This window comes from Pezoporus flaviventris, unplaced genomic scaffold (assembly GCF_033815535.1).
Source record: "Pezoporus flaviventris isolate CSIRO_AGI_PZ_B2104156 unplaced genomic scaffold, CSIRO_AGI_Pfla_v1 ptg000023l, whole genome shotgun sequence".
Lineage (NCBI taxonomy): Eukaryota > Metazoa > Chordata > Aves > Psittaciformes > Psittacidae > Pezoporus > Pezoporus flaviventris.
Window position 1 is genome coordinate 18,657,312 of NW_026892571.1, and position 24,645 is coordinate 18,681,956.

Here is a 24,645-nt window from a genome sequence, read left to right on the forward strand (position 1 = left end):
TTTGTGTCTCGTGTCACTGCTCGGCCTTTGACTGGTCCCTGATGTCTTTCCTATGGCCGTGCCCTTATGTGTGGGGGTCCCTCGGCAGCGGGGTAAGGAGGACACTGGATAAACTGGATGATCTTGGAGGCAGCTGCACTTCTCATAGCATTGTGCAGTGAGAGCCTTGCTTGAGCCTTGGCCTGTGTCCCTGGCAGGGTTTGCCTGGGGGTTTTTCTCACTTATGAGACGTTGGGACCCTGCATCCCATCAGGTCCAGAGATGGGATGGGCTGTTGTGTCTCTGCCCGTTACCCAGAATCCCAGCCTGGTTTGTGTTGAAGGGACCTTAAAGCTCCTCCAGCTCCAACCCCTGCCACGGGCAGGGACCCCTTCCATAGAGCAGCTTGCTCCAAGTCCCTGTGTCTAACCTGGCCTTGAGCACTGCCAGGGATGGGGCAGCCACAGCTTCTCTGGGCACCCTGTGCCAGCGCCTCAGCACCCTCACAGGGAAGAGCTTCTGCCTAAGAGCTCAGCTCAGTCTCCCCTCTGGCAGGTTAAAGCCATTCCCCTTGGCCTGTCCCTCCATCCCTTGTGAAGAAAGGCAAGAGGGGCTTGTGAAAACTCTGTCCCACCTTGAATCATGGAAACCCACTGGGCTGTGGGAGCCAGAGGAGCAGGAGGGTGAGCACAGACTCACTGGGGTTTAGCTGCTGTATCCTTGGGGGATTTAAAGACAAAGCCTCTGAGGCTCTGCTTGTCGAGGATTTCCATGTAGTGTGGGTCTGTGTAACCCCATGTCTAATTAGTGCACATATGCAAATAATGTGCTTGTGGCTTTCCAATTAGTGATTTTTCTGTTCACCTCTTGAATGTAGATGTATGTTGGATGTGTTTATATATTATCATCATAGGGACCCATGGCCCCTTTGCCCTGGGCACTGCTGCCCCATGGGGTGATGCCCAGGGGTGACACTGATGGGGACACAGGGTGCTTGGCTGGACCCTCTCAGAGCCCTCACTGTCCCCAGGAGCATCCCCCAGGCTCCTCACGCCACGGAAATGAAGGCACATAAGATCAAAACCGACGAAGGGCATCATTAACTCAGTGAGGTGGGACCAGTGCCAAAGGATTCAAGTTCTAATTGTTTTAACTTTTTCCATGTATCATCACTCAAGTTTCCCACTTGGCCGGGCATTATTTCCACCACCACACCCCCTTCTGCCACTGCTGCTGTTCGGAGTTGTTTTAACTTTGCGCTTTGTTACTGGGTGGCTGCTCCCGGAGACCTCAAAGCAAAAATCTCAGCTGGCCCATTTGTATTAGGATGAAAGTCCTTGTGCCGTAAGAGGGGAGGGAAAGAGGCTGCTTGGAAAAGCTCCCTCTCCTCCCTTTCTCCTGTGTGAAAGAGGCTCTTTTAATTACTTCAGGGGAAAAATCTCCCCGTGTGTGTGGTAAAGCACAGAAAAGGGCTCCTCAGTGAGCTATTCTGCCTCTCTGCGTCTCTCTGGGAAGGCAGAGGCTGTCAGGAAGCACCCGCGGAGCTTCCCCAGCCCGGGAGCAGCTCCTCACACCCGGACACGTAAACATTTAGGGTTTTCATGTAGTCCTGAAGCAGTTCTTTGTGCAGGGAGGGCCTGGCCTGCGGCCAGCGCCGCTGCTCTGCGGGGCTGACATGCACAGGGTCGCTCTCTTGCTGTGCGAGGACACGCTTCAGGCTTCCAGCTTTACTGATGAAAACAAGCAGGGTTTGGTTTGCTGGGGGCCGGGGGGGTCTGCAGGAACACCTCAGCCCTCGGAGGGGCAGGATCAGCAAACACACAACAGTGTGCCCAGAGAAGCTGTGGCTGCCCCATCCCTGGCAGTGCTCAAGGCCAGGTTGGACACAGGGGCTTGGAGCAAGCTGCTCTATGGAAGGGGTCCAGGCAGGGGTTGGAACTGAATGGAACACAAACCAGTCTGGGATTCTATGATTTTCCTTTGCCCCATCAGCTTCCACCTGATCCCGGTGCTACACAAACACCATGATTAGAAGTCTATAAATTATGTGCTTTCTTAATTCCCAGCTCCTGAGATGGCTACTGGGAGGGTGGCACATCAGTCCCACCAAGGCAGAGGGTCCCTTGAGAGGGGCCTTGCCCAGGCAGAAGAGAAAGAGCCACCGCAGGCAGCAGCCCAGGAGCCCTGGTGATGGCCGTGCTGTGTGGCAGTGCCACACAGGGGGAGGTGATGTGCCTGCACACACACAGGATGGGGCTGCTCCTCCATGGCTGGGCAGCCTGCAGCAGCGCAGCATCCCGTCGGTGCTGCTTCCTCCTCCAGCCCCTCCTGCCTGGTTTGGGCCAGGTTAGACAATGTGTTTGCACAAGAACAAGACACTTGCACAAGAGGAGCCTCCTCAGCTCTTCAAGGTCCTCTCCATCCCCCCTGTGACAGAGCTGCTCCTCCTCCGCATCTGATTTCACTTTACAGGAATCTCTCTGACCTCGCTTCCCGCACACTGCTCGTCATCTAACAGCCAAAGCATGGCTTAGGAAGCTGCACTGAAATGCACCGACTGCTTTCAGAGGGGTCACTGGGGAGAACCAGGACCAGCCCTTCCTCCACAGTGAATTTGCTCCTCGCCTGCCCCAGCCAGCTCCTGGATGCTAACTCCATGTGGTCTTCACAATCTCCATGCCTGGGCTGAAGCATCCCTGAGGTTGAATCCCCCCTCTGGGTCTGAAATGATGGTCTGCAGGAGCTGGTGGTGCTGTGGCAGAGCTGGCTGGAGCACGAGGTGTTGATAGGACTGCTAATTCATGTAGATTCACAATGTAAGAGAAAACCTCATTTTAAAGACATGAAAGATTCATCTGCAAACCAGCTAATCCTGAGCACGCCCTGCTCACGAAATGTGCAGTCTAACCACAGTCACTTAGGACTGCAAATTATTCCTCTGTAAACTCTTACTGTTGACTGAATAATTATTAAGATTGCATTAGCATTAATACTTAAGACAATACCCTCCCGATTCCTTATTTCCTGGTGGAGCAGCCATGCATTGCCTGGTGTTAGGTGGTTCCTGCATAGCCTCAGGGCAGGGCAGGCTGAGAGCTGCTGCCTGCGAGGCCCTGATCACCCAAATCAGCCCCTGCCTTGCTCTTATCACTGGGGCCAGCTTCAGCTCTGGGCTGGAGCGGCTGGGCTGGAAAAGACCTTTGGTTTCATCCAGTCCAACCGTTCCCCAGCACTGCCGAGGCCACCACTAACCACGGCACTGAGGCCTCATCTACACAGTTTGTGAGCACTTCCAGGGATGGTGACGCCTGGGCAGCCTGTTCCAATGCCTGAGCACCCTCTGGGGAAGGAATTGTTCCTCAGCTCCATCTAAACCTGCCCTGGTGCAGCTTGAGGCCGTTTCCTCTTGTCCCATCCCTTGTTCCTTGGGAGCAGAGCCCAGCCCCTCCTGGCTCCATCCTCCTGTCAGGCACTTGTAGGGAGTCATCAGGTCCCCCCTGAGCCTTCTCTTCCCCAAACTGAACCCCCCCAGGTCACTCAGCCCTTCCCCATCACACTTGGGCTCCAGGCCCTGCACCAGTTCCATTGCCCTTCTCTGGCCCCGCTCCAGCACCTCAGTGTTTGTTCTCTAGTGAGGGGCCAGAGCTGAACACAGGATTCGAGGTCCCCAGCACGGGTGAGCATCTGCCACTTCCGGCCTCTCTCCAAGCTGGAGGTATCCAGACCTTCCCCATTTACTGCATGACGTGAGCTCTCCATCCCTTATCCCAAGCAGCAGCAGATCTCTGCATGGCTCGGATAAATGCTGCCATCTGCTTCTGCTTCCCAGGCATTGCCGCAGCCACCGCTTCTCGGTCTGCTCCTCCATCTTCCATACACACACACAGCCCTGCAACACCTCTGCTGCAGAGATGCTTCCCGGCCTGCCCTCATCCTCAGATCTGCACACCCAAACTACCCCATTCCCGAGCAGGCACCGTGGGCAATGACACTGCTCCACGGAGCCGCATCTTCCAAGCAATTGAGGACCAGCGTGCGTTTGGAACAGCCGCGCGTCTGAGTGACCCTTGAGTTATTTCAGAAGATGACAGCGTTGTCTCATGTCTGAGATGTCTCCGAGTCCGTGCAAAGCCCGGAGTCAGTAACCGTTAACAGACAGGGAACCGGAACAGAAAAAGCTCCTCTCCCGAGGCCGGCGCTGCCGCAGCCGCCGCTGACCTTGTCTGCAGTGTAAACACGGCTGGGAAACACCGGGCGCGGATAACGCCGGTTTCCAACGCTGTGCCCGGTGCTCCCCGTGCCCGCGGGCGCGCATCTCCCACCGGCCGCAGCACCGCGGGGCCGGGCACGGTGCGGAGCTTCCGGTACCGGCCGCGGGTCCCGGAGCCGCCGGGAATAAATCTGTGCAACGTTCTCACGGCCCGAGCAGCCGCGGGGTAACCGGGGACCTGCGGGGCCGGGGCCCCCCCACAGCACCAGCGGGACGCCCCGCCCCGCGGGGCCGGTCCGGTCCGGGGCGGAGCAAGGAGCGGGGGTGTCCGCGGGCGCGCAGAGCCGCGGAGGGTCCGCGCTGTGCCATGCGTGACTACGACGCGGCCACTGCCTTCCTGGGCGAGTGGGGCCGCTTCCAGCGCCTCGTCTTCTTCCTGCTCAGCGCCAGCACCATTCCCAATGGCTTCAATGGGATGTCGGTCGTGTTCCTGGCCGGCACCCCCGAGCACCGGTGCGTCGTGCCCAGCGGGGCCAACCTGAGCGCGGAGTGGCTGAACGCCAGCATCCCGCTGGAGCTGCGGGGCGGGCGGGCCGTGCCGAGCCGCTGCCGCCGCTACCGCCTGGCCGCGCTCACCAACTTGTCTGCGCTGGGGCTGCGGCCCGGCTCCGACGTGGAGCTGGGGTCGCTGGAGCAGGAGCCGTGCCGGGACGGCTGGGAGTACAGCCGAGACGTCTACCGCTCCTCCATCGTCACCGAGGTGCGCGGCCGCGGACACCCCCAAACCCGGGTACCCCCCGCCCCAACCCCCGGTGCTCGCCACCCTTATCCCGGTACCCTCCGTCCACCCCCTGTTGCCCCCGGCTATGCCCTGCCGAGCTCTGCCGGGGCTTTTGGGGGGGGGAGTCGTTCTGCCTTGGGAGGGGGCGAATAGGGAGCAGTGACCAGCGGGTGAAGTGCCTGTGGGAGAGGGTCCGGGTGGACGCGATGCAGCGGGGTGAAGGGGGGGACATGGGGTGCAGGGCCCCAGGAGGAGCCACCGGTCTCTACTCTCGTGCTGTACTGTCCATTGAAACCCCTGCTTGTTTGTCTGGGGAGGGCTTTTTTGCATAGGGGGAGGCCAAGGCTTTAAATAGAAGCCCAGTCATTTCCTTTGCTGGCATGCTGACTGCCCCGGTAAACTTTCCACCTGATGGAATCCCTGGTTCCCAGCGGCACTTTGCAAGGGGACATCCAGGCTTTTCCATCATCACAGCAGCAGCCTGGCTGGGTCCGGGGCAGCGATGGGGTCTTGCTGGCCCCAGCACCCTGTGCCAGCGCTGCCAGCCCTGGTGACACGGTCACCAGGAGCTGGGTGAGACGAGATGTGCAAGGCAGGCGCTGTGGTCGCTGTCTGCAGCACACGTGGCTTGTTGTGAGCCTGGTCCTGGCTGTGGCCAAGCCATCAGCTTGGTGTGCAAGTCTGTGCGGTGGCCTCAATTGTACCGAGCATCTATGGGATGGTGATGGGTCAGGTTTGGCTTGTTTGGGTTTCCTGGCTGTGCAGCAGCAGGGATGTGTGTGTGTCTCTGCCTGTGCTGGTGAGGAGCCTGGAGCTCTGGTAGAGAAGGAAAACAGGGCTCCAGTAAAGCTGCTGCTCCTTAGTGTTGTGTGAAAGGGTTTAAAAATAAAGCAGCTCATCCTCATGCCGGCCAGCATTTGGGTTTGGTGGCTGACAGGCACGAGCAGCGTGCTGCAGGTAGCTGATGGACGTGCTGATGGCTCGCTCTTGGGGAGTAGTTGTGTGGCTTCTCTGGGATCCCTGTAAATCAGCACCAACATCTCCCACCAGAACACATTGCATGGGGGCACAGGTCCTGGCTGGGGAGTGTGTGGCTGCAGGTGTGTGCCCTGGGGACGTGGTCAGGGTCTGTACTGGGGTGTGTGGACATGGACTGGGCTGCACTGAAGCTTGCGGGGAAGGGAGGCAGCAGGGGACAGCTGCAGGGTAGGGGAGGGCAGGGATGCAGCCTCCTCTCACGTGCCCAAAGCGATGCCAGGGGCATGTGTGACACTTACGTGTGCCTATCTCCTGACATTTGTGCTGGCCACCGGGGAGCCCTCACAACACCAAATCAAGGCTTGGGAAGCTCACCCTGCTCCTGGCCTTGGGTGAACCATAGCACCAGCGCACTGCTGCACATGGACATGCCCGGCTGTATCCAGGCAGTGCCGTGGTGCTCAGTGCCAGAGCGCAGCCAGGTTATCCCGTGGTGGCTGTGAACTCGGAATCTCTGGTTTGGAGTCAGTTGCTCTGAGGGAGGCTGCAAATGAAGGAAAGGAGGAGAAATGCTTTTCCTTCTTACCAAGCAGCAAACGGTTCAGTTGGCAGATGCCAAACAAGAGCCCCAGGCTGATGGGATGCAGCAGTGAGGTTTGCCATGGGACCTGGGGCATGCCGTAGAGCAAATAGGGATGGAAACCAAGTGCCAGGTTCCCATCTGTGAGCCAGATGGAAAAGAAGGGTACTTGTTTTGTTTTCAGATCGTCATGGATGTTTGGAAAACATACAGAATTTGGTTTCAATAGCAGGAAAAAAAGGTGCCAATGAAACCCTGTGGAGAAGCAGTCCCGTTAAACTTGAGCTGATTATTTCTGTAGCCAACATTTTCTCTGCATTAGGGCAGACAGGCCAGGACATGCTGTCAGAAAAGCTCAGTGAAAAAGCATCTTCAGTTGAAGAACTCAATGGAGGGGCAAAACCTGATGGCACAAGATTAAGCTCTGGTAGTTTTGATCTGTGCAGTTGTGTCAAATCCTGTTATTACGGCTGCTTGAGGGGAACAGGCTGGGAGATGCCAGATCCGTGGTGTTTGGTGTGCAGGGACCCTGGGAACGGAGCATCCCAGACTCAGTCATCTGCTTGGTCTTAAGAATGCAGATGGGGGCTGAAAAGAGCCATGGCAGAGGGTGACGGAGCTACTGTGAGGGCTGGAGCAGCTCTGCTCTGGGGCCAGGCTGAGAGAGCTGGGCTGGGGCAGCCTGGAGAAGAGAAGGCTCCTGAAGGGGAGACCTGAGAGCAGCTCCAGTGCCTGAAGGGGCTGCAGGAAACCTGGAGAGGGGCTTGGGACAAGGGCCTGCAGGGACAGGCCAAGGGGAATGGCTTTAACCTGCCAGAGGGGAGACTGAGCTGAGCTCTTAGGCAGAAGCTTTTCCCTGGGAGGGTGCTGAGGCGCTGGCACAGGGTGCCCAGAGAAGCTGTGGCTGCCCCATCCCTGGCAGTGCTCAAGGCCAGGTTGGACACAGGGGCTTGGAGCAAGCTGCTCCAGTGGAAGGGGTCCCTGCCCGTGGCAGGGGTTGGAGCTGGAGGAGCTTTAAGGTTGAGCAGGTCCACATCCCTCTTGTGGTGGTGGCCCCAGAGCTGAGCATGGAACTGCAGGGGGTTCAAGTCTCACAATGCCTTAATAGTGCTGCTCTTGAGCAGCTCTTATTCCTGGTGTTCAGAGCACTTCCTTGGAAGCTTACACTGCACTTTGCTCCCCTGTATGCTTAGCCAGGGACATGACAGAATTACTTATTTTCTGGTTAATGAGTAATTAGTCCAGTACAGACAGTTTGGAGGTTGTAGCTATAGATGGTGTAGCTGTGGCTGGGCTGCAGCTCTGGGGCCATGGTGTGCTCAGCACCAGCTGTGATGGATACAGCTCTAAGGAAGAGAGAAGTTAAATATCTCTTTCCCCCACGTACTGCTGGCAAGGAGTCAGCGTGCAATGAGTAACTGAAAGCCCTGTACATGGAAGCACAAGTGAAGTCTTCGCATGTTGACACATGCTCCATCGCCATGCAGTGCTAGGGCATGAGCCTTCGTGACAGCAAGTGCCTCTGGGGTGGGAGTCTGGTACTTTGGGAGAAGACAAGGTGTACCTATGCAGTAGGGCTGGATATGTCCCTGTGTGCTGTGTGTGGCATTGGATCTAACACAGGAGGTGCGGTTTCTTCGCTCAGCAGATTGAGGTATATGTGGAATCAGCTGGATTTGATGTGTTTGTGTGTTTTCTGGTCAAAGACAGCGAGTTCCTGCACACAGCTCTTCCTTTGTCCTGGGAAAAGACAAAGGGAACGGCTGGGTGGGAGGCATTTGGCACCAAGGGAGCACAAAGCAGTTATTATTTAGCTGGCTTTACTTTGCAGCCAAAGTGCCTTTGGCACAGTGGAGGCATTTTAAAATGCTGACCCTTCACCATGAGCGACTGAAGCCTGAGGGTCCAGACGCAGGCACTGCGCTGGCAGCCCTAGAGCAAGGTGCTCAGCGCCCCAATAATGGTCTGTATTGGTTCCAAATTCTGCCACCACCTTGTCACCAGCTTTCCCAGAGCAGGGAAAGGGAAGTGCAGCGGGATGGGTTTTCTTTGCCATGTGAAGCGGATCCCTGTGTGTGTTTTTCACTGTGAGCATCCTTGACCATATCGAATGTTCCTGACACGTGCTCCCATCCATCCAAGCAAATACAGTGGAGATGAGCGCTGGTGTGCACCCAGGTGGGCTCATGGCAACATCTCTTCCTTCCCAGCAGGGATGAGAAACCATTTTCTAAGAAACGGCTGCCATAGGTCTTAATGATGATGTTGTTATTATTAACACTATATCAATAATGTTTTGTTATTGATAGAATCACAGAATGGTTTGGGTCGGAAGGGAGCTTCCTAAGCTCTCATCTGTATCTCCCATGCGGCAGCTTAAAGCCATGATTAATCAGATTTAATTCTTGGAGGCACATTTCAGTCCTCAAATCTCCATGTTCCCAAATTAAAGCCCCTGTGTGTGTTTCCCAGGAGGAGGCATGGGCTATGTGCTTAAATCCGGTTCATCTCTCTGTCATGTAGCTGGTGCTACTCTGCAAGCCGGGCACAGGTACCCAGCTTCCCTCCGCTGGCAGGGTACATTCATTCTGCCCGCAAACAGGCACTGATTGCAGCTCGTTCCTGAATTATAGCCCAGAGCAAACTGGAGGAGCCACCGCATCCCTCCCTGCTTGGGGGTTTCCTTCTCCTTGTTCTGCAGCAGAAGCAAAGCCCAGCCATCACCCCATTGATGGTTTGGTTCTGGCAGGACCCACAGTGCTGTCAGATGGCACCTGGATCTCTTTGGAGCCCAGAAGCTTCTCATTCTTGTTGCCTGTTGCTGAGCTAAGGATCCTGAGCAGCCCTGAGGGAAGGTTTCTGCTCCACTGCCCCTACCTTACCCAGGCTTGCTGCGATGGCTCAGCCCATCCATGCCCCCAGCACTGGTGCGTGCTATGTCCCGCTCTCTGATAGCATGGCTAATTATTAAAATGATGCTATACTTTGATCTGTGATCTGATTAGCTTCCTTCTGTGGTAGAACTATCTAATCCCACACTAACATGTTTGAAGTCTATCCATGCGTGCTCCCGGCAGGCATGCCTTGGCTGGCAGATTAGTCACTGGGATGGAGCAAGCCACAGCTCCAGCTTCAGCGGGCAGAGACTCATGATGCTGCTTTTATTCGTCTTGTCTGGGGTTAGGAGCAGCCTGGGGTGGAAGTTTCCATGTTGGCTCCTGTCCTAAACCTCCAGCCGCAGCCAGGGCCAGTCGTGAGGCTGTGAGGGAGCCCTGCGGTTTATGGGGATGGGGATGGAAAGGAAGTTGGAAACACGTTAGTGCAGGAGGAGAAATTTCATTCTGTGCATTGACTGCGTATGGTTTGTCAACCCCTGAAGTTACAGGATTGCAGCAGGTGATCTGTAAACTGTCCCTAGCCAGGGATAGGGCAGTCCTTCACCCCTTTCCATCTCTCTGCTTTCCTGATGGGGAGCATCTCGGGACATGAGGAGCTATGTCCTAGGTGTTGGGGGTCTGATGTGGCAGTTGGGGTGTGTGGTGGGGAGATGGTGCTGGAAATGGGGCCAGGACAGCCCCCGGGCTGCAAACACCAACTGCCCATTGGGTTTGGCATTAAGAGGTGGTGGGGTCCCATCAGATGGCTGCCAGCGTTTTGGCCTGATGGGGCTTGCCTGTGCTTTAACAGGGCATTGGGCAGTGACCTTCACTGTGGAAACGAATGCTGGTGCCAGGGAGGGGTGGAAATGTGGGTGTGGAGAAATGGAATTAAATTATGTGGAAAAATGCCTGTCTCCAGCCCGTAACCCCTGTGCCTGGATGAGCATTATGGCTGTGTCTGAGCACAGCCTCTTCTCTTGCAGTGGAACCTGGTGTGTGAGGATGACTGGAAAGCCCCGCTGACCACGTCCCTGTTCTTCGTGGGAGTCCTCATCGGCTCCTTCATCTCAGGGCAGCTCTCAGACAGGTAACACCGCAGCTGCCTGTCGGTGAGGAAGCCGTAAAAGCCACTGTGCTCCCCTGGGTATTCAGCAAAGAGGCTTCCAAACTCGATGGGAATCTTAATCCTAAAGCCACCAGGATTAAGTTCCATGTGATCTGAATTTAGTCTCCTGACTCCTGCCCCGGTGCCGAAGTCAGTCGGTGTTACTGTTTGAAAGGGAGACGAGATAATCACTAAATCCCACTGGTGCCATGTGCCCGCTGGGAGCATCAGACAAGGCTGTGTGCCCCGTCGGCCTCCCCCAGAGCCCAGCACCTTCTCTGCGAGCTATTCACTGAGTTGCTTTGGAAGTGTTTTGTCAGTGAAGGGGATGCTCTGAGCCTGCAGCTGAGGGGTTCCCTCTGTTGCTGCAGAAACCTCTGCTAAGTCAAGGGCTGCTGCTGGTGGGGCGGCCTGGGCAGCATCCATGCACAGGATGGATGTGCCAACCTGAACATAACCCTGCTTTTGCTCTTACCTTCCCATAAGGCAATGCTATGGAATCCTAATGCAGAGGGGCAGGTGAGAGAAAGGGTACAATGACTACTCAGACCGAAACCCATTGGTATAGCCATTTAATACATCCAGAGCATAATGGTGTTGCAATGTATAGATGCCAGTAGCCTAAAAGCCTTCGCTTCCTAACTTTCAGCTGTGTGGCTTGACATCTTCACTGAAGTTTCCTTTTTCTTCTTGGTGAATTTCCTGCATCTTGGAAATGAAAACATTTTTAGTGCTTATGAAACTAATAACCAGAATTCTTCAAGAGGAACCAAACCTCAGGTTGTGCCGAGCTGCATTGCTTGAGGTTGGCTGTTTGTGCTCCCTCCTGCTCTCTTACGCAGCCCCTCTCCACCAATGCATGCTGTTTCAGTAGCAATCTCTCTTTTGCAACAGGTTTGGCAGGAAGAACATCCTCTTTTTGACCATGGCCGTGCAGACTGCCTTCAGCTTCCTGCAGATGTTCTCCATCAGCTGGGAGATGTTCACAGTGCTCTTTCTCATAGTGGGAATGGGGCAGATCTCAAACTACGTGGTGGCCTTCATACTGGGTATGAATATGTCTGCATTGGATTCAGTACTTGTTTCATGTACTGTTATTTTCTTTTCCCCTCTGAGCATTTATTTAGACAGCAGTGAAGCCTCACTGGTACAATTCCTAGTTTAGGCCAGTGTAAATATTTTCCTCTTGGCTACATCAAGCCTATATTTCCTTTAGGTTTAGAGGAAAGGAAGAGAGCAAGAAGACTCTAAAGATCTATTTCCTTCTTCTTTGGAGAAGAAGTTCAAGGCAGTGTTCAGGGTTTGTTATCAGCAGAAGCAGGTCTGAGATAGAGAAGGCATTCGGGTTCCTCCCTGTCGGAGGGAATTATGGGGATGACTGATGCAGGCCTCGGCTGGGAGCTGCGATTTGCAAGAGCTCTCTTGTGTGTACATATGTGTTTATGTCAGGTTTTGATATCACAGAACCCCAGCCTGGTTTGGGTTGGAAGGGACCTTAAAGCTCCTCCAGCTCCAACCCCTGCCACGGGCAGGGACCCCTTCCACTAGAGCAGCTTGCTCCAAGCCCCTGTGTCCAACCTGGCCTTGAGCACTGCCAGGGATGGGGCAGCCACAGCTTCTCTGGGCACCCTGTGCCAGCGCCTCAGCACCCTCCCAGGGAAGAGCTTCTGCCTAAGAGCTCAGCTCAGTCTCCCCTCTGGCAGGTTAAAGCCATTCTCCTTGTCCTGTCCCTACAGGCCCTTGTCCAAAGCCCCTCTCCAGATTTCTTGTTGGCCCCTTTACATATTGGTAACCAATTTAGGTATTTTAAATGTAGGTATTTTAAACCAGTTGCATTAGTATTACAATTTGTACTTCTTATTATGAGCTAGTTTAAATTAAAACCTAATAGTTAATGCTGTTCTTTCCTACCCCATGAGGCTTTAACGCTGGGGGAGGAAAACAGAGCAGAAGAACATGATGTGAAATCAGTGCTGTGGAGGGGATGCACCGTCATGTCCCCGGGCAGCAGTGAGTCACCGCTGCCGGTGGTGGAGGGAGGATTAAGTAGGTCAGGCTGTCAGCAGGGAGATCACTTGCCATTGCTGTTGCCATCCCAGTGCCACTGCTCCCCCTGTCCTTGGAGTTAACTCCTGTGTGGAGCTGATGGAGCCAGAGTGAGTGCCTGCCATGGGAAAGCAGTGACATGGGCACATATAAAGCCCCCATTGATGCTGGCTGTGCTGCAGCCCTGGCACCCCCCATCCCCAAGTGTTTGTCTTTTCAAGGGGCCACCTTAACACAGGTTTCTCCTGTCGTTCCAGCTTCCAACGTCCAAACCTGCGTTGCTGCCCTATGCATAACACAGACCCTGCTCCAGCCTCCGGGGCTCTTCCTGCCCTTAGCACTATTGCTTCCATCTTCATGAGAATAGTTTCCTCCCAGAGGTGGTGGCAAAAGTCTATAGAGATGTTTTTTAACCACATCCTGTACATGACACAGTGGCTGTAGGATGCTTTCATGGGCTGCTACCTGGCTACTGCAGCAGTAGCATTGTTAGATGATGGCATCTTCCCTGGTGGTATCCTACAGCCTGTGATGTGCTGGTCCACCATTCAGCCTTCTGTTCCAAATAAACATTAAGTTTGTTTCCACCTCACTGTAATTCACATCCTTTCATCCCATGTCAGACCTGAAGTGCTCAGCAGTGAACTTAACATCTTAGATCCCAATGGATTCAGTGCAGGAGCAGGTTATGTCCTAGACAAGCATGCAGGAAAGGCTCCTGAAAGGCTGCTGGCCATTCCCTGACTGCTCCTATCCATCTCTGACAATGCCTTAACCAAAGCAAACAGAAGTCACTCCTTCATCTGAAGGTCCCCAATACTCCCAAGCAGCTTTATCTGTACTGGGTGGGTTGTGTTGTGCTGCTCCTTCCTAAGACTGTTTAGCTTAACTTTCTCCTAAACGCAGTAAAGTATTGAGTGATGCTTGGAAAGAAAGCGTTGAGATGCTAATCCACCCTCCCTTGTTTTGAACAGGAACAGAAATCCTGGGCAAATCAGTTCGTATTATATTCTCTACATTAGGAATTTGCATATTTTTTGCAATTGGCTACATGTTGCTGCCACTGTTTGCTTACTTCATCAGAGACTGGCGGATGCTGCTGCTGGCACTCACGATCCCGGGGCTGTTCTGCATCCCGCTCTGGTGGTGAGTACCACTTTTCAGTCAAGTTAACTACCCACAGAGCCCTGCTGGTGCTGGCCCTGTGCTTGAAGCCACTTGTGCATTGGTTTTCCAGAGCACTTGGGAATGCTGGATTTGATTTGTAGCTCTGGACACTGTTAACCACCTTTAGGTTTACCCCTGTAGTACCACTGCGTGATTCGTTCTAACTTTGCTTCCTTCCTTGTTTAATTTAAGCTGTTTTTTAATGTGGATTCACTTGCTGATTGGTACTAAAATCCCAGCCTGGTTTGGGTTGAAGGGATCTTAAAGCTCCTCCAGCTCCAACCCCTGCCACGGCCAGGGACACCTTCCACTAGAGCAGCTTGCTCCAAGCCCCTGTGTCCAACCTGGCCTTGGCATCCACAGCTTCTCAGGTACCCCAGTGCCAGGCTGAGCCCATTCTCTCGCACGCAGCAGTTTATTGCACTTCCTATCATTAAGCAGTTCATTGCTCTCCATGTCATTAAGTCGCAGGCAAGCCCCCTCCCAGAGGCTCCGTGTGCCAGGAGCCCTGCGTCCTCCCAGCCTTGGCTTTGGCTGCTGGAGCAGGACCTTGATTTGTGAGCTCTTTCAGCGTGTATAAGCGTCTGGTTAAGCCAAAGGTTGGCTCTTCCTTCCCCTGCTCCTCTCAGCCATCCCACACTGTCCTCTTGGTAGCTGAGTCCATGTTTTCTTTCCTCTTCTCACTGCACACACCCATCCCAGCTCTGGAGCACTGGTGACGTGTAGGTGCACCCTCACTCAGCCATCGCTGCTATGTGAGGTTTGTATAGAAGGTTCCTATGACTCAGAGCCTTTAAATGTACCCTGTGCATAGCTCGAGCATTTCCATGTTGTGTGTGGTTCCCTAACAACATTTTTGCTCACCACTGGCTAAGTTACCCCCACCTTTGCTCTCTGTCTGGTGACATCTGGGGTTTGTCCGCTGGGCATCAATTACCCCTTAAAAACCAACCACCCAGGACAAGGGTAAGCTTGCATTTACTTCAGCGTGGGGATAAACACCTCCCATAGACTGGAATTCTCCTATTGATCCCGGTGGGACAAATCCATGAATTACATTGCCCACGTGCTTCTGTGCTGGCTGCCTTCTGCTGCAAGCAATCTGTCAGCTGAGAGTGGAACTCGTAGAGACGATACATGTGGTTTTAATAACTGTATGTGAGAAACGTTGAGCTGTTTATTGTGAAACCCATTGCAGGATCATTCCTGAATCCCCTCGGTGGCTCATCTCCCAGGGAAGGTACAAGGAGGCAGAAGTTATTATCCGAAAGGCTGCGAAGATAAATGGTGTGCCAGCCCCAGAGGTGCTTTTTGACACCGCAGAGGTATGTTGCATGTGTCCTGGTGCTTTACCTCACCAGAACGTTCCCCCTTTGGCCAGTTGACTTGTGAGGAAATGCCAGCACAGAACTGGTTCGCACCAGCAGCTCTTCAGGTGACTGTTGGTGCGAGGTAAGTGCTGAGTTAGGGAGTTCAAAATGAGAAGCCAGAGGGGCTTTCATGTGTTTGGTTTTCACAGTGGAATTCTCCTCCTCAGCAGTGCTTGGTTGTGGTTTTCAGAGCAAGGCTGACCCAGATTGCTTCAGCCTTTGGCGCTGAGAAGGCCCGAGGAGGATGTGGTTGTCCCCCTTTCAGCTTGGTTGTGGTGTTAGGGATTTGCAGCTTGACAGCCACCCTTTGTAGGCTGTGCAGGGGACCCTAAATCGGCAGCCGCATGTGCTGGGGCTGGGTGGCACAAACCAAAGCACCCCAGTGCTACACGGGCACACGAAAACCACAAGCAGCGATGGTGGTGAAGAATATCAAGCTCTTCAGGTCTGTTTTTCTACTGTGTTTCACATGTATTGGTTAAGAGGAGAAAGCCCAGCACAACCCCAGCAAGCCAGGGAGCTGCTCAGCAGCAGCACGATGGCTGGTTCTTGGGCTCATCTCCCCCTCTAGTGGCTCTGCCCTGGCTGGAGCTCCTGAAGAAGCACAAACCGTTCTCCTGTGCAAAGAAACCAGCCACGCATCAGTAATACCCGTGTGTCTGTATGTGAGATCTCACTTCACTGCATTTTGGGCCTCCTGATGTCGCCCGATGGAGCAGAAAACAAAGCACTGTGTGCTCCTTTGCAAGGAAGATGTTGCGTGCTGCACCTCCCATGGGCTGGATCCATCCCTTCAATGTCATGTTCACACTTTGGCTGAGCTGCTGAAGATCTCTTTTCCAAGTGTATGTTCTAGTGTAAACCGAAGTGCATGTTGCAGTGATGGGAAGCTCATCCTACAGAAACCATGGGAAAGCATTTTCATTACTTCACAGCCAGAGGTCAGATGTCTTTCGTGCTGGACATGACTTTTCAGGCTCCAGTAAAGTGTTTTGCTTTCCATCACTCCTGTGTATTTGTGAGACCAAGCAGCAGCTTCGCTGTCTGTTACTGCATGGAAATCTTGTATGCCAAAGCATCTGTCCACCAAAGCCTGAGGATGATGTTTGCATGTGAAGTCCTTCATTGGAAGTATTTCTCAAACATTGCTATAAAGCCATTCCTTGGAAACCATCCTCTCTTCCTGGGAAAGGAAATCCACTGGGTAGCCCCATAGGGAGGACCATGGTGGTTCCCTCTTTGGGCTCGGGGGGAAGCCTGGCCACGGGCGCTGGCTTTGCCCCAGCAAGGACCCTCCATGCAGGCAGAAGAGCTCCCTAATGTCAACCAGAAGATTCCAGCTTCAAGCCTTAAACTGGACCCTCTGTCTCCAATGATGCCACCATGCTGAGCTCTGGCATCCGTCCTGCCCACAGGCAGCAGAGCTGGGTGGGTTTCTGCATTGATTTCCCATTGTTTGTGAAGGTTGAATGGAAGAGTCGAGTGGACAGTGCACAGACAGTGCCTTTGGTACTGAGGTGACTCCTGGAAGCTCTATGTTAGATCCGTAAGGAAATGTTGATGTGTCTGGCTTGTCAGCTGGCACCTTTTTCCTTAGTCAGCAGGAGCAGTGGTCTCAGTGCTACCTTTCTTATAACAAAACCCTGGAAACTACCACGAGTACAGTGGGTGCACACAAGCTTTACCTAAGGACTGCCCTCCCTGGTGCAGAAGCGGCCCTTGGGCTCACTGGTTATCCCCTGATAGAGTCATAACATCGTAACTGCCCAGACCTGTTGGGGGGCAGAGGTTGCTTTGCTCGCAGGTGTGTGGGAATGTTTTGGTTTTGTTTTCCTCTTTCCTTCAGATGCAGGATTGGAAGCCTCAGCAGCAGCAGAAGGCTATCCTTCTGGACCTATTTCGAACCCGAAACATTGCAACTATTACTATTATGTCATTACTTTTGTGGTAAGGAAATGTGTATTCCTACAGTACCCAGGCAATAGAACGGTTTCTGATCTGAGGGCACATGCCACAGGTTTAGATAATAAGTCTAAGCCTCAGAGCCCATCCACATGGTCCTTGGCCCTCTGTGTCCTTGCACCCACACTGCACTAATCCACAAGAGCATGGAGAGAACAGCATCGACTTAGATGTAAAATAGTTAGGAAATTATAGGTAACAGCTCGTGTATTGCAAATTCTGTTGCTTTGGTTTCTTTAAAGAAGCTCCCAACTCTGTAATCACTGTTTGAAGAGAAATGTCCTCCTTGAAGCAAAGGCAGCAACTCAGTAGCATAACAAGAAGCAGACCCATGGCTGGTGGTTTTGTTTGGTTTCTGTACACTGCCCATCTCAGTGAGATCCTGGTCCCTGTCTGGGCAGCCACAAGGAATGAGGACCCAATAATACCATATAGACAAACGAGGACCCTTTCCTGTACATACTTCCCCCAGCAGAAAGGAACTGGCTAGCACACTTGGCATGCCAGAGTAAGGCATTCCTGAGATTTGAAACCCGAACATCCAGCTCTCTCATGAAGATTAAATAAGATGTAACGGAACTGCTGAGGGTGGGAGATCCTGTCACTGGAGTTGGCTACAAGTAGGAATGTAGTTGGCATGGGAAGCTTTCCAGAGTTTCTTCACTGTGCCATTAATGACTCCATTGTAGTGAAAAGCCTTTGTGAGCGACCTACACAAAGCCTTTTACTTGATATAGTGTATGCAGGAAGGACAGAGAAATCAGAGGTCTCTTCCAGCCGCTGTGGATATGGTCACTGGAAGGGATGACAGAATTAGAAAGATGGGGACGCCACGATGCCCATGGCTTAATGGCGCATCCTTTTTTTGTCACAACATCTGAGGCAACACTGGAGGCATTCAGAGACTGATGTTTCTGGAATCATTTGGGTTTACTGCTTTCCTCAGGTTCTTCACTTCAGTTGGTTACTTTGGCCTGTCCCTCAGCACTCCAAACTGGCATGGAAATGCCTACATCAACTGTTTCCTCTCGGCTGTGATCGAAGTTCCAGCTTATGTGATTGCCTGGCTCCTCCTCCGCTGCCTCCCCCGGCGCTACTCCTTAGCTGGCATCTTCTTTTTAGGGGGAGGTGTTGTCCTCTTCATTCAGCTGGTTCCTGCAGGTACAAGGTTCAATACACAACTTGAGCATTAAAAATGATAGAAATAGTTTATGGTCCTAATAGTTCAGTGAAATTGCTGGAAACCGTGATCACATTTAGGATTTGAAGTCAAGTTTGTGCTCATCACTTGCAGCCATGATGTGGTTTTATGAAGATGCTGAGTCATGCACGGCCGTCATTTATTGTGTCAAGTTACTGAGCTTTTTATAGCCCAGGGGAACCTGGAATTGTAAAATGAGAGCCAAAAGTGTCCTGTGATTTATCTGGTTGTGCATAGAGGCTAAAAAACCCTGCAAGTCTTCCAGATTTCACTGTGTGTAAATCTCTGCAGGATTTGATGAAAAAAGGGTGGATTTAAGCTTGTCTTTTATTGCTGTGTAATCCAGTTTTGTTCCATTTCAAGAATGCTGTTTTACTTGGAAACGACCAAAATCTGAACAGTACAAAATAACCTGAGCATCTACATTGTGTTCAGTGGGAAGTTTGCAGCCAAGTCATCTAGGGATGGGGCTAATACAGTGTATAATTTTATATATACACACATACATGTACATATGTATATATATGCAAAATGTATAATGCATTCTATAATTAAACAAAGAACACAACCACTAGGAAAAACCAGTGATCTGATCTTTGGGATATAGAAGAAATACAAGTAGTAAGTGCAGGATGTTGTTATTCACCTTGGTTTTATTTTATCTCCTCCAGATTTTAATGTCCTGTCTGTGGGCCTGGTGATGCTTGGGAAATTTGGCATCACAGCAGCATTTTCAATGCTTTATGTCTACAACGTGGAGCTGTACCCAACACTAGTGCGAAACATGGCAGTTGGAGCTACTTCCACCGCTTCCAGGCTGGGCAGCATCATTGCTCCTTACTTTGTTTACCTGGGTGAGACATTTTGTGTTCCTTGCTTTGTGCTGCACAACTGCCCAGAGAAATTATCTGAGCTTCTTTAGTGCAGGTTCAGCTTTAAGTCACTTCACTTGTTGTCTCTTAAGTCCCTTCTCTCACCTTGGGTCTGTACATGGAAACGATCCGCATGTTGCAGGCAGGAAAAGGTAACAGAGATTAGGGGATTAAGGGTGGAAGTATCTGCTGACTCTAGCAGAACATTGCTGGTGTCCTGCTAGGGGGGCTTTGCTGGTTCACCATGGCAGGAGAGGGAAGAGAAGACTACTTCTTTTTGCTGTCTGTAACTCACCTATGTTGTCGCACATCCACATCCCAGTATGAGTGTAACAAACTGCACCAAAAATAATGAAAATACGCAGTCTTTATTTCATACTTGTACAGTGCAAATACAAAGCAAAAGGGACAGCAGGACTGTGATGCGCCTTAGGGTCTTCAGTCTCTATTGCAGCACAGGTAACGATAATAGTTTTTAAACCAAACTGTTGGTTGGGTTTTTGAGGTTATTTTTATCCCAGGTTTCCACAGGCTCAGCCTTTCAAAGAACTCTTGTTCCAAAACCCTCTTGTTCCAGTCATCAGAATAGTTTCCTAAACCTCAGGAGGTTTTAGGAGAAATTCGTCAGCTGCTGATCTTTGCTACAGCTAAATTAGGACCTTGCAGTTCATCCAGCTCATGAACACAGAAGAGATCAAATCACAAACTTTGACTCTGTGTGCGATACCCAGAGGTCTTCACTTTACTGCTAGTTTATTCCATACATCATAAAGCATGTTGCTCTAAACCAACTTAAAGCTGGCAAGTCCAGTTTGGTATTTTCTGCACCATAAATACTTTAACTCCTAGCAAATCCCTTTTCCTTGCTATGCTATTGTGATGTGAAGATCTTGCATCCTGCCCAAACACTTGTGCGCTGGCTTCAGGCTGCTGGCAGGGGCCGCTGCCTTCTAGTCCAAAATAATATTCTGGGAAGAGCAAGGTCAGAGCCTCTTGTCTGTCGTGGGAGGCCTGATGCTCTCTCCGTGTGCGGTCAGGAAGGTAACTAAGGATTCCCCTGTTAGCTGCCTGTTAGTCTGTAATTGGCCTGTTCTTTTGCACAAGCCCAGCAGGAAGCACAATCCCAGGCAGCTGATGAGTGCTGGGCTGTTTGAGCACTTCTCCTCCCTCATGTTGAATTATTTAACAGAGGATTTGGTTCCTGATGACAGAGTAGGATTGAAGGCTCCAGCAAGGATCCCAGCAGAGCTGTTACCTTGCAGAGATGTTGGCTATCCCAGCTGGAAGTGTACAAAAATCCTATTAGCTGCTACACAGACATGGGGGATGGCATGAAACCAATGGTAGGTGTTGACTATACTCGAGTGCACGCTGTAGTTTTAAAACTGAAAACATCTCCGGACAGATAACAGAAGTATATTGGTTTTGGATTTGCCTTTGATATTTATGAAGAGTTCAGCTAATAATTCTCAATTAATTCTGCATTCCAGCAATATTTGGAATATAAATTTTACCCATGGGGTAGTTGTTTGGGCACGTTAAGTACTACTATTGTGTCCTATGTTCTTACAGATGCCTACGACAAACACCTCCCATATATCCTGATGGGAAGCCTGACTGTGCTGATTGGGATTCTTACCCTGTTTCTCCCGGAGAGCTATGGCAATTCCCTGCCTGAGAGCTTTGAGCAGATGCTGAAGGTGAAGTGGTAAGGTGGTTTTCCTTCATCCCATCATCACAAGAATTCAGCACCTCTTTCTACATAGTCCCTCTTCACAATCAGTAAAGATGTAAATCGGTAAAGAAGGCCAGGTTGGACACAGGGGCTTGGAGCAAGCTACTCTAGTGGAAGGTGTCCCTGCCCGTGGCAGGGGGTTGGAACTGGATGAGCTTTAAGGTCCCTTCTAACCTGAAGCATTCCATGAGTCTATGATTCTGTTTCATCAGATCCACTGCAAAACATCAGATCTTTCAAAGTGAACCTGAGAGCTGCTGTGCTTGAAAGTGGGCACCCAGAAAGCAAGGCTGACCCTCACATCACCTTCAGGCTGCTGCTTTCTATCATCTCCCAACACTTTCAATCCTTTTCTAGCACTCGCTCTCCTTTTCATTTAAGCTATTCATTTAGTGGGATGTCATACATTCCAAAGCACTTCACTCTTTCAGCGTAAGTTCATTAGGTACCACTCCAAATTAAACACAGGATTGCAGTTCTCTAGCCTCTTTCATTTGGGAGGCTACCAGTTCACCAGTTACCATCGGGGAGGGAAATACTTGGGAGCAGCAGGCTTCTTGCATAAACAGATGGAAGCAGCTGAATGACAGTGAATTATGTTCAAGTTCCCAGTGTTGTTTTGCTGCACTACTTCTGCCATCCGGAAAGGATGGCATTTTCCCCAACACTTCTGTTGGTGGTGTAACATGGTTATTTTAGTGGTGGTAATCAGGAGGGGGAAGTGTCTGATGACACCCAGTAAAATGTTCCTTGGCTTCTCAGTCTTTTACTTGATTTCAGTTTCAGAAATGGGCAACAAACCAATGGCATTAGGAATGGAAAGGAGAGTCCTAAGGTTCTGGTAACGCCCTTGTGAAGGACACACGCTCAGAGGGGCTGAAAGAAGAACAACATCTCGGAATGCATCTTCTGCTAGAGGAAAACCCAACAGTCAATGCTACTGCACCATAGTTGTTATCCCTTGTGCTACTCTGCCCAAATACATAGTTTACTAACAGATGCTGTCTAGCCCTGTAGGACTCTCAGTCTGTAATTCAGTGTCCTGACACTTGGGGCTTCTCCCTTGCTGAGAAATGGGGGCCTGCCTGTGCTTAACACAATTCAAGGAATAAGCTAGACATGAGTGTTAGGAATAGTACAGCAATGACTCCAGTCAGTCGGGTACTCAATGAAAGCTGCTCAAAGGAAAGAAAGGGTAGTGAACAAAATGCTCATGGTTTTTCTCACTGTGCCTGTTGACTGGATGAAGGGGAGCTGCGCTCTGTCTCTGAAAACCCCAGCACGTGCCCCCAAAGGGAAGATCTTCCTTTGAAATCTGGGACCAAAGCCTAATAGACTAAGTAGGATCAGGATTTCGTTGTAGCAAAGCAGACATGCACTTCAGTGTAAGGATGTGGGATTCGTACATGACAGCAGAGTATCTTTTGATGTCGCTTGCTTTTCCCAGGAGCTGGGATCCACTTGTCCCTGTAAAAGCTGATGCTTGTTCATAAAGCCTGAGCCCACTGAAATCCTTGGGCTTCATGAACATTTGGTACCCTTGGGGATGGAGGGGGAATCTTTAACACTGAGTAAGGACTACAGCTTGCTGACCACCTGAGGGGCTGTGCCTTCTTTCAGAAGACACATGGGCTTAAGCAAGTCAACGACCCCATCCAAACAGCTTTTAGCTTTCAGGTGTTTTGTGGTATATGGGCATAAGCAGGGTTTTTAGATCTTTTGGGGTTGTGTTTTTTCCAAAGCATTTCATTTGAAGATATACTGCATCATTCTGTACCTTCAGAGGAAGTACAGAGAAGAGAGTTTTAAAAGCCTCTGTGTAGTCTTTGTACCATTTACAGATTTAAAGGGGATTTGATGCTCACAGAAATCTGTTCTGGAGATGTTCACCCGCAGCTATGAAAAACCACAAAAGGGCTAATTTGGGACCATAGGTTTTTTCAGAGCAAAAAAACCCCACCAAACCACCACCAAATCCAGTGTTTTGTTCTTCAGATCCTACAGGTTATGGATGTATTTAAGTTCAGCAACACTAGATTGGATGAAAACAAATGCAGAGTTTAGAGTTGTGCTACTACTGTTTAATGGACACTACATAGCAGAATACCTTTTATTTTCCTATTTATTGGCAGTGCATACAGTTCTTGGGCACATAAGTCGATCAGACCTGGTAGACTGATTTTTATCCTCTGTAAGTATCAATTAGCCATGATTTGACTTCTCTAAAGGCCAACAAAAGCATTCTGTCTTGCCTCTAAAGGGGGAGTTTGTGGCAAGCTGGTCTTGTGCTGGCACTGGGCATAGGAAGGAGGCTCTCCCTCCCAAGTTCAAGCACAAATATAAAGCTTTATAACATGTACAAGGAACTTGTGCAGTTACTTTAAGCTGCCCTTTGGGATGCAGAAATACCATTTACTTTCACATTAGTTTGCTGCAGTTAGGCTTTTGCCATGAATGTAACACAAGGCAACCATTATCCTGTGATCCTTGATGTTCTCATCCTTTCTCAAGCTGGAATTTGTCTGATATCAGCACTATTTAATCTTGGGTTTACTTACTATAAAGTTAATCTATAGAATAGCAGTTTAGACATAACTACATTTGTCAGCAAAGCCTTTGTATCAGCATGGGGCAGGGTTTGACTTGGATTAAATAGAGGTGGCTGTATCTTTATGAAGATTTTTATATCAAGTTGATACTTACTTTGTGTGATTGTGGGCTTGGGTGTTTCTAAAAAGTAAATATTTTTGTACTCTTGAACTGCGTGGTAACTTAAAAAAAAATTGTTTTTCCTTTTTTAAATAAGAAAAAGGGTTGTGCTGGGTTTTAGTTTAAATACCTTGTTTTAATCGGTCTCATTTTTTGTACTCGAACTCAAGCTGGGGTCACATTTTAGTGTTTTCAATGGCACATTTAAACAAAGGCAAATCTTTCCCAGCTGTGGAATAACTTTCTGAAAAGTACACGGTGTTGTTCCAAGGCCTCATGGTGCCTGAGGATGGTGAAAAACAAGAAAAGGGGATTGCTTCAGCTCATGAAGCGTTTGCAAAGAGAACTTTTGTCCTCTGCCAGTGGCTTCCCCAGGCTCGCAAGCCCCAAAGAGCAATGGTCTGTGGAAGAACCCAACAGGGATGAATCTGCAGTGCCGGGTTCTGGCCAGTTACTATTCTCTTAGTTGTAAAGCTGAAGCAAACAGCACTGGTTTAGCAGCCGCTGGCACAAGTTAAATGTGTTGCTATGAGCTATTTAAGCCTCTCCCTGCGATCCTCAGCGGGAAGGGCAGGAGGGAAGCACCAGCGGGATCGTTCTCACTGACTGCAGGGGCTGTTGCACTGTGCCTCAGCTGTCACCGCTGTCACTTTACCTGCGTCTCTCTGTGCAACCTTTGCTCCTGGGCTGTTTCACTGGATGTGCTAAAGCATATATGAAACTGTAGCAATTGCCACTCATTCACTTATGTCTTCATGGTAATAAAATCTGCGCTGGCATTGTATAACCTGCTTTCTGTGTGGAGTGCAATTGAAGAGGAAGTGTCCTCGCTTTAACGCTTTGGGCAAAGAGGTGTAAAAAGGTAGTTTAAAATGTACTTAGCGTGGATAACGGATGAAAATATAACCCTAAAACAAGCTCTTCCACAAATAAGCTATTCTACACAGCCAGGCTGTTATGGTGTAGTACAGTTATTCTGGCTTTCAGATGGATCTGTCCTGACTCCGCAATCCCACAAGGGCATGGACACAGACCCTGCCCAACCTCAAGGCTGATTTTGAGGTTTAACTT

General features: G+C 50.8%; 1 protein-coding gene across 1 annotated transcript; it reads left to right on the forward strand.

Annotated features, from left to right (window-relative positions):
* The first annotated feature begins 4,498 nt into the window (after positions 1-4,498).
* On the forward strand, positions 4,499-24,366 carry SLC22A4 (solute carrier family 22 member 4). The gene is made up of 10 exons (XM_061457144.1): positions 4,499-4,949; positions 10,391-10,494; positions 11,407-11,561; positions 13,533-13,704; positions 14,924-15,050; positions 16,942-17,042; positions 18,004-18,218; positions 18,930-19,112; positions 20,703-20,838; positions 21,646-24,366. Exons 1-10 carry the CDS (start codon positions 4,557-4,559, stop codon positions 21,719-21,721), a joined length of 1,662 nt encoding a protein of 553 aa, XP_061313128.1. The 5' UTR covers positions 4,499-4,556; the 3' UTR covers positions 21,722-24,366.
* The last annotated feature ends 279 nt before the right edge of the window (positions 24,367-24,645 follow it).

What these genes read in the sequence shown, in the direction of transcription:
- SLC22A4 (XM_061457144.1), top strand. Translation starts at nt 4,557, where the DNA reads ATGCGTGACTACGACGCGGCCACTGCCTTCCTGGGCGAGTGGGGCCGC. An exon ending in TCAGGGCAGCTCTCAGACAG is followed by an intron (nt 10,495 to 11,406) that starts GTAACACCGCAG and finishes CTTTTGCAACAG; the next exon opens with GTTTGGCAGGAAGAACATCC. An exon ending in CGTGGTGGCCTTCATACTGG is followed by an intron (nt 11,562 to 13,532) that starts GTATGAATATGT and finishes TGTTTTGAACAG; the next exon opens with GAACAGAAATCCTGGGCAAA.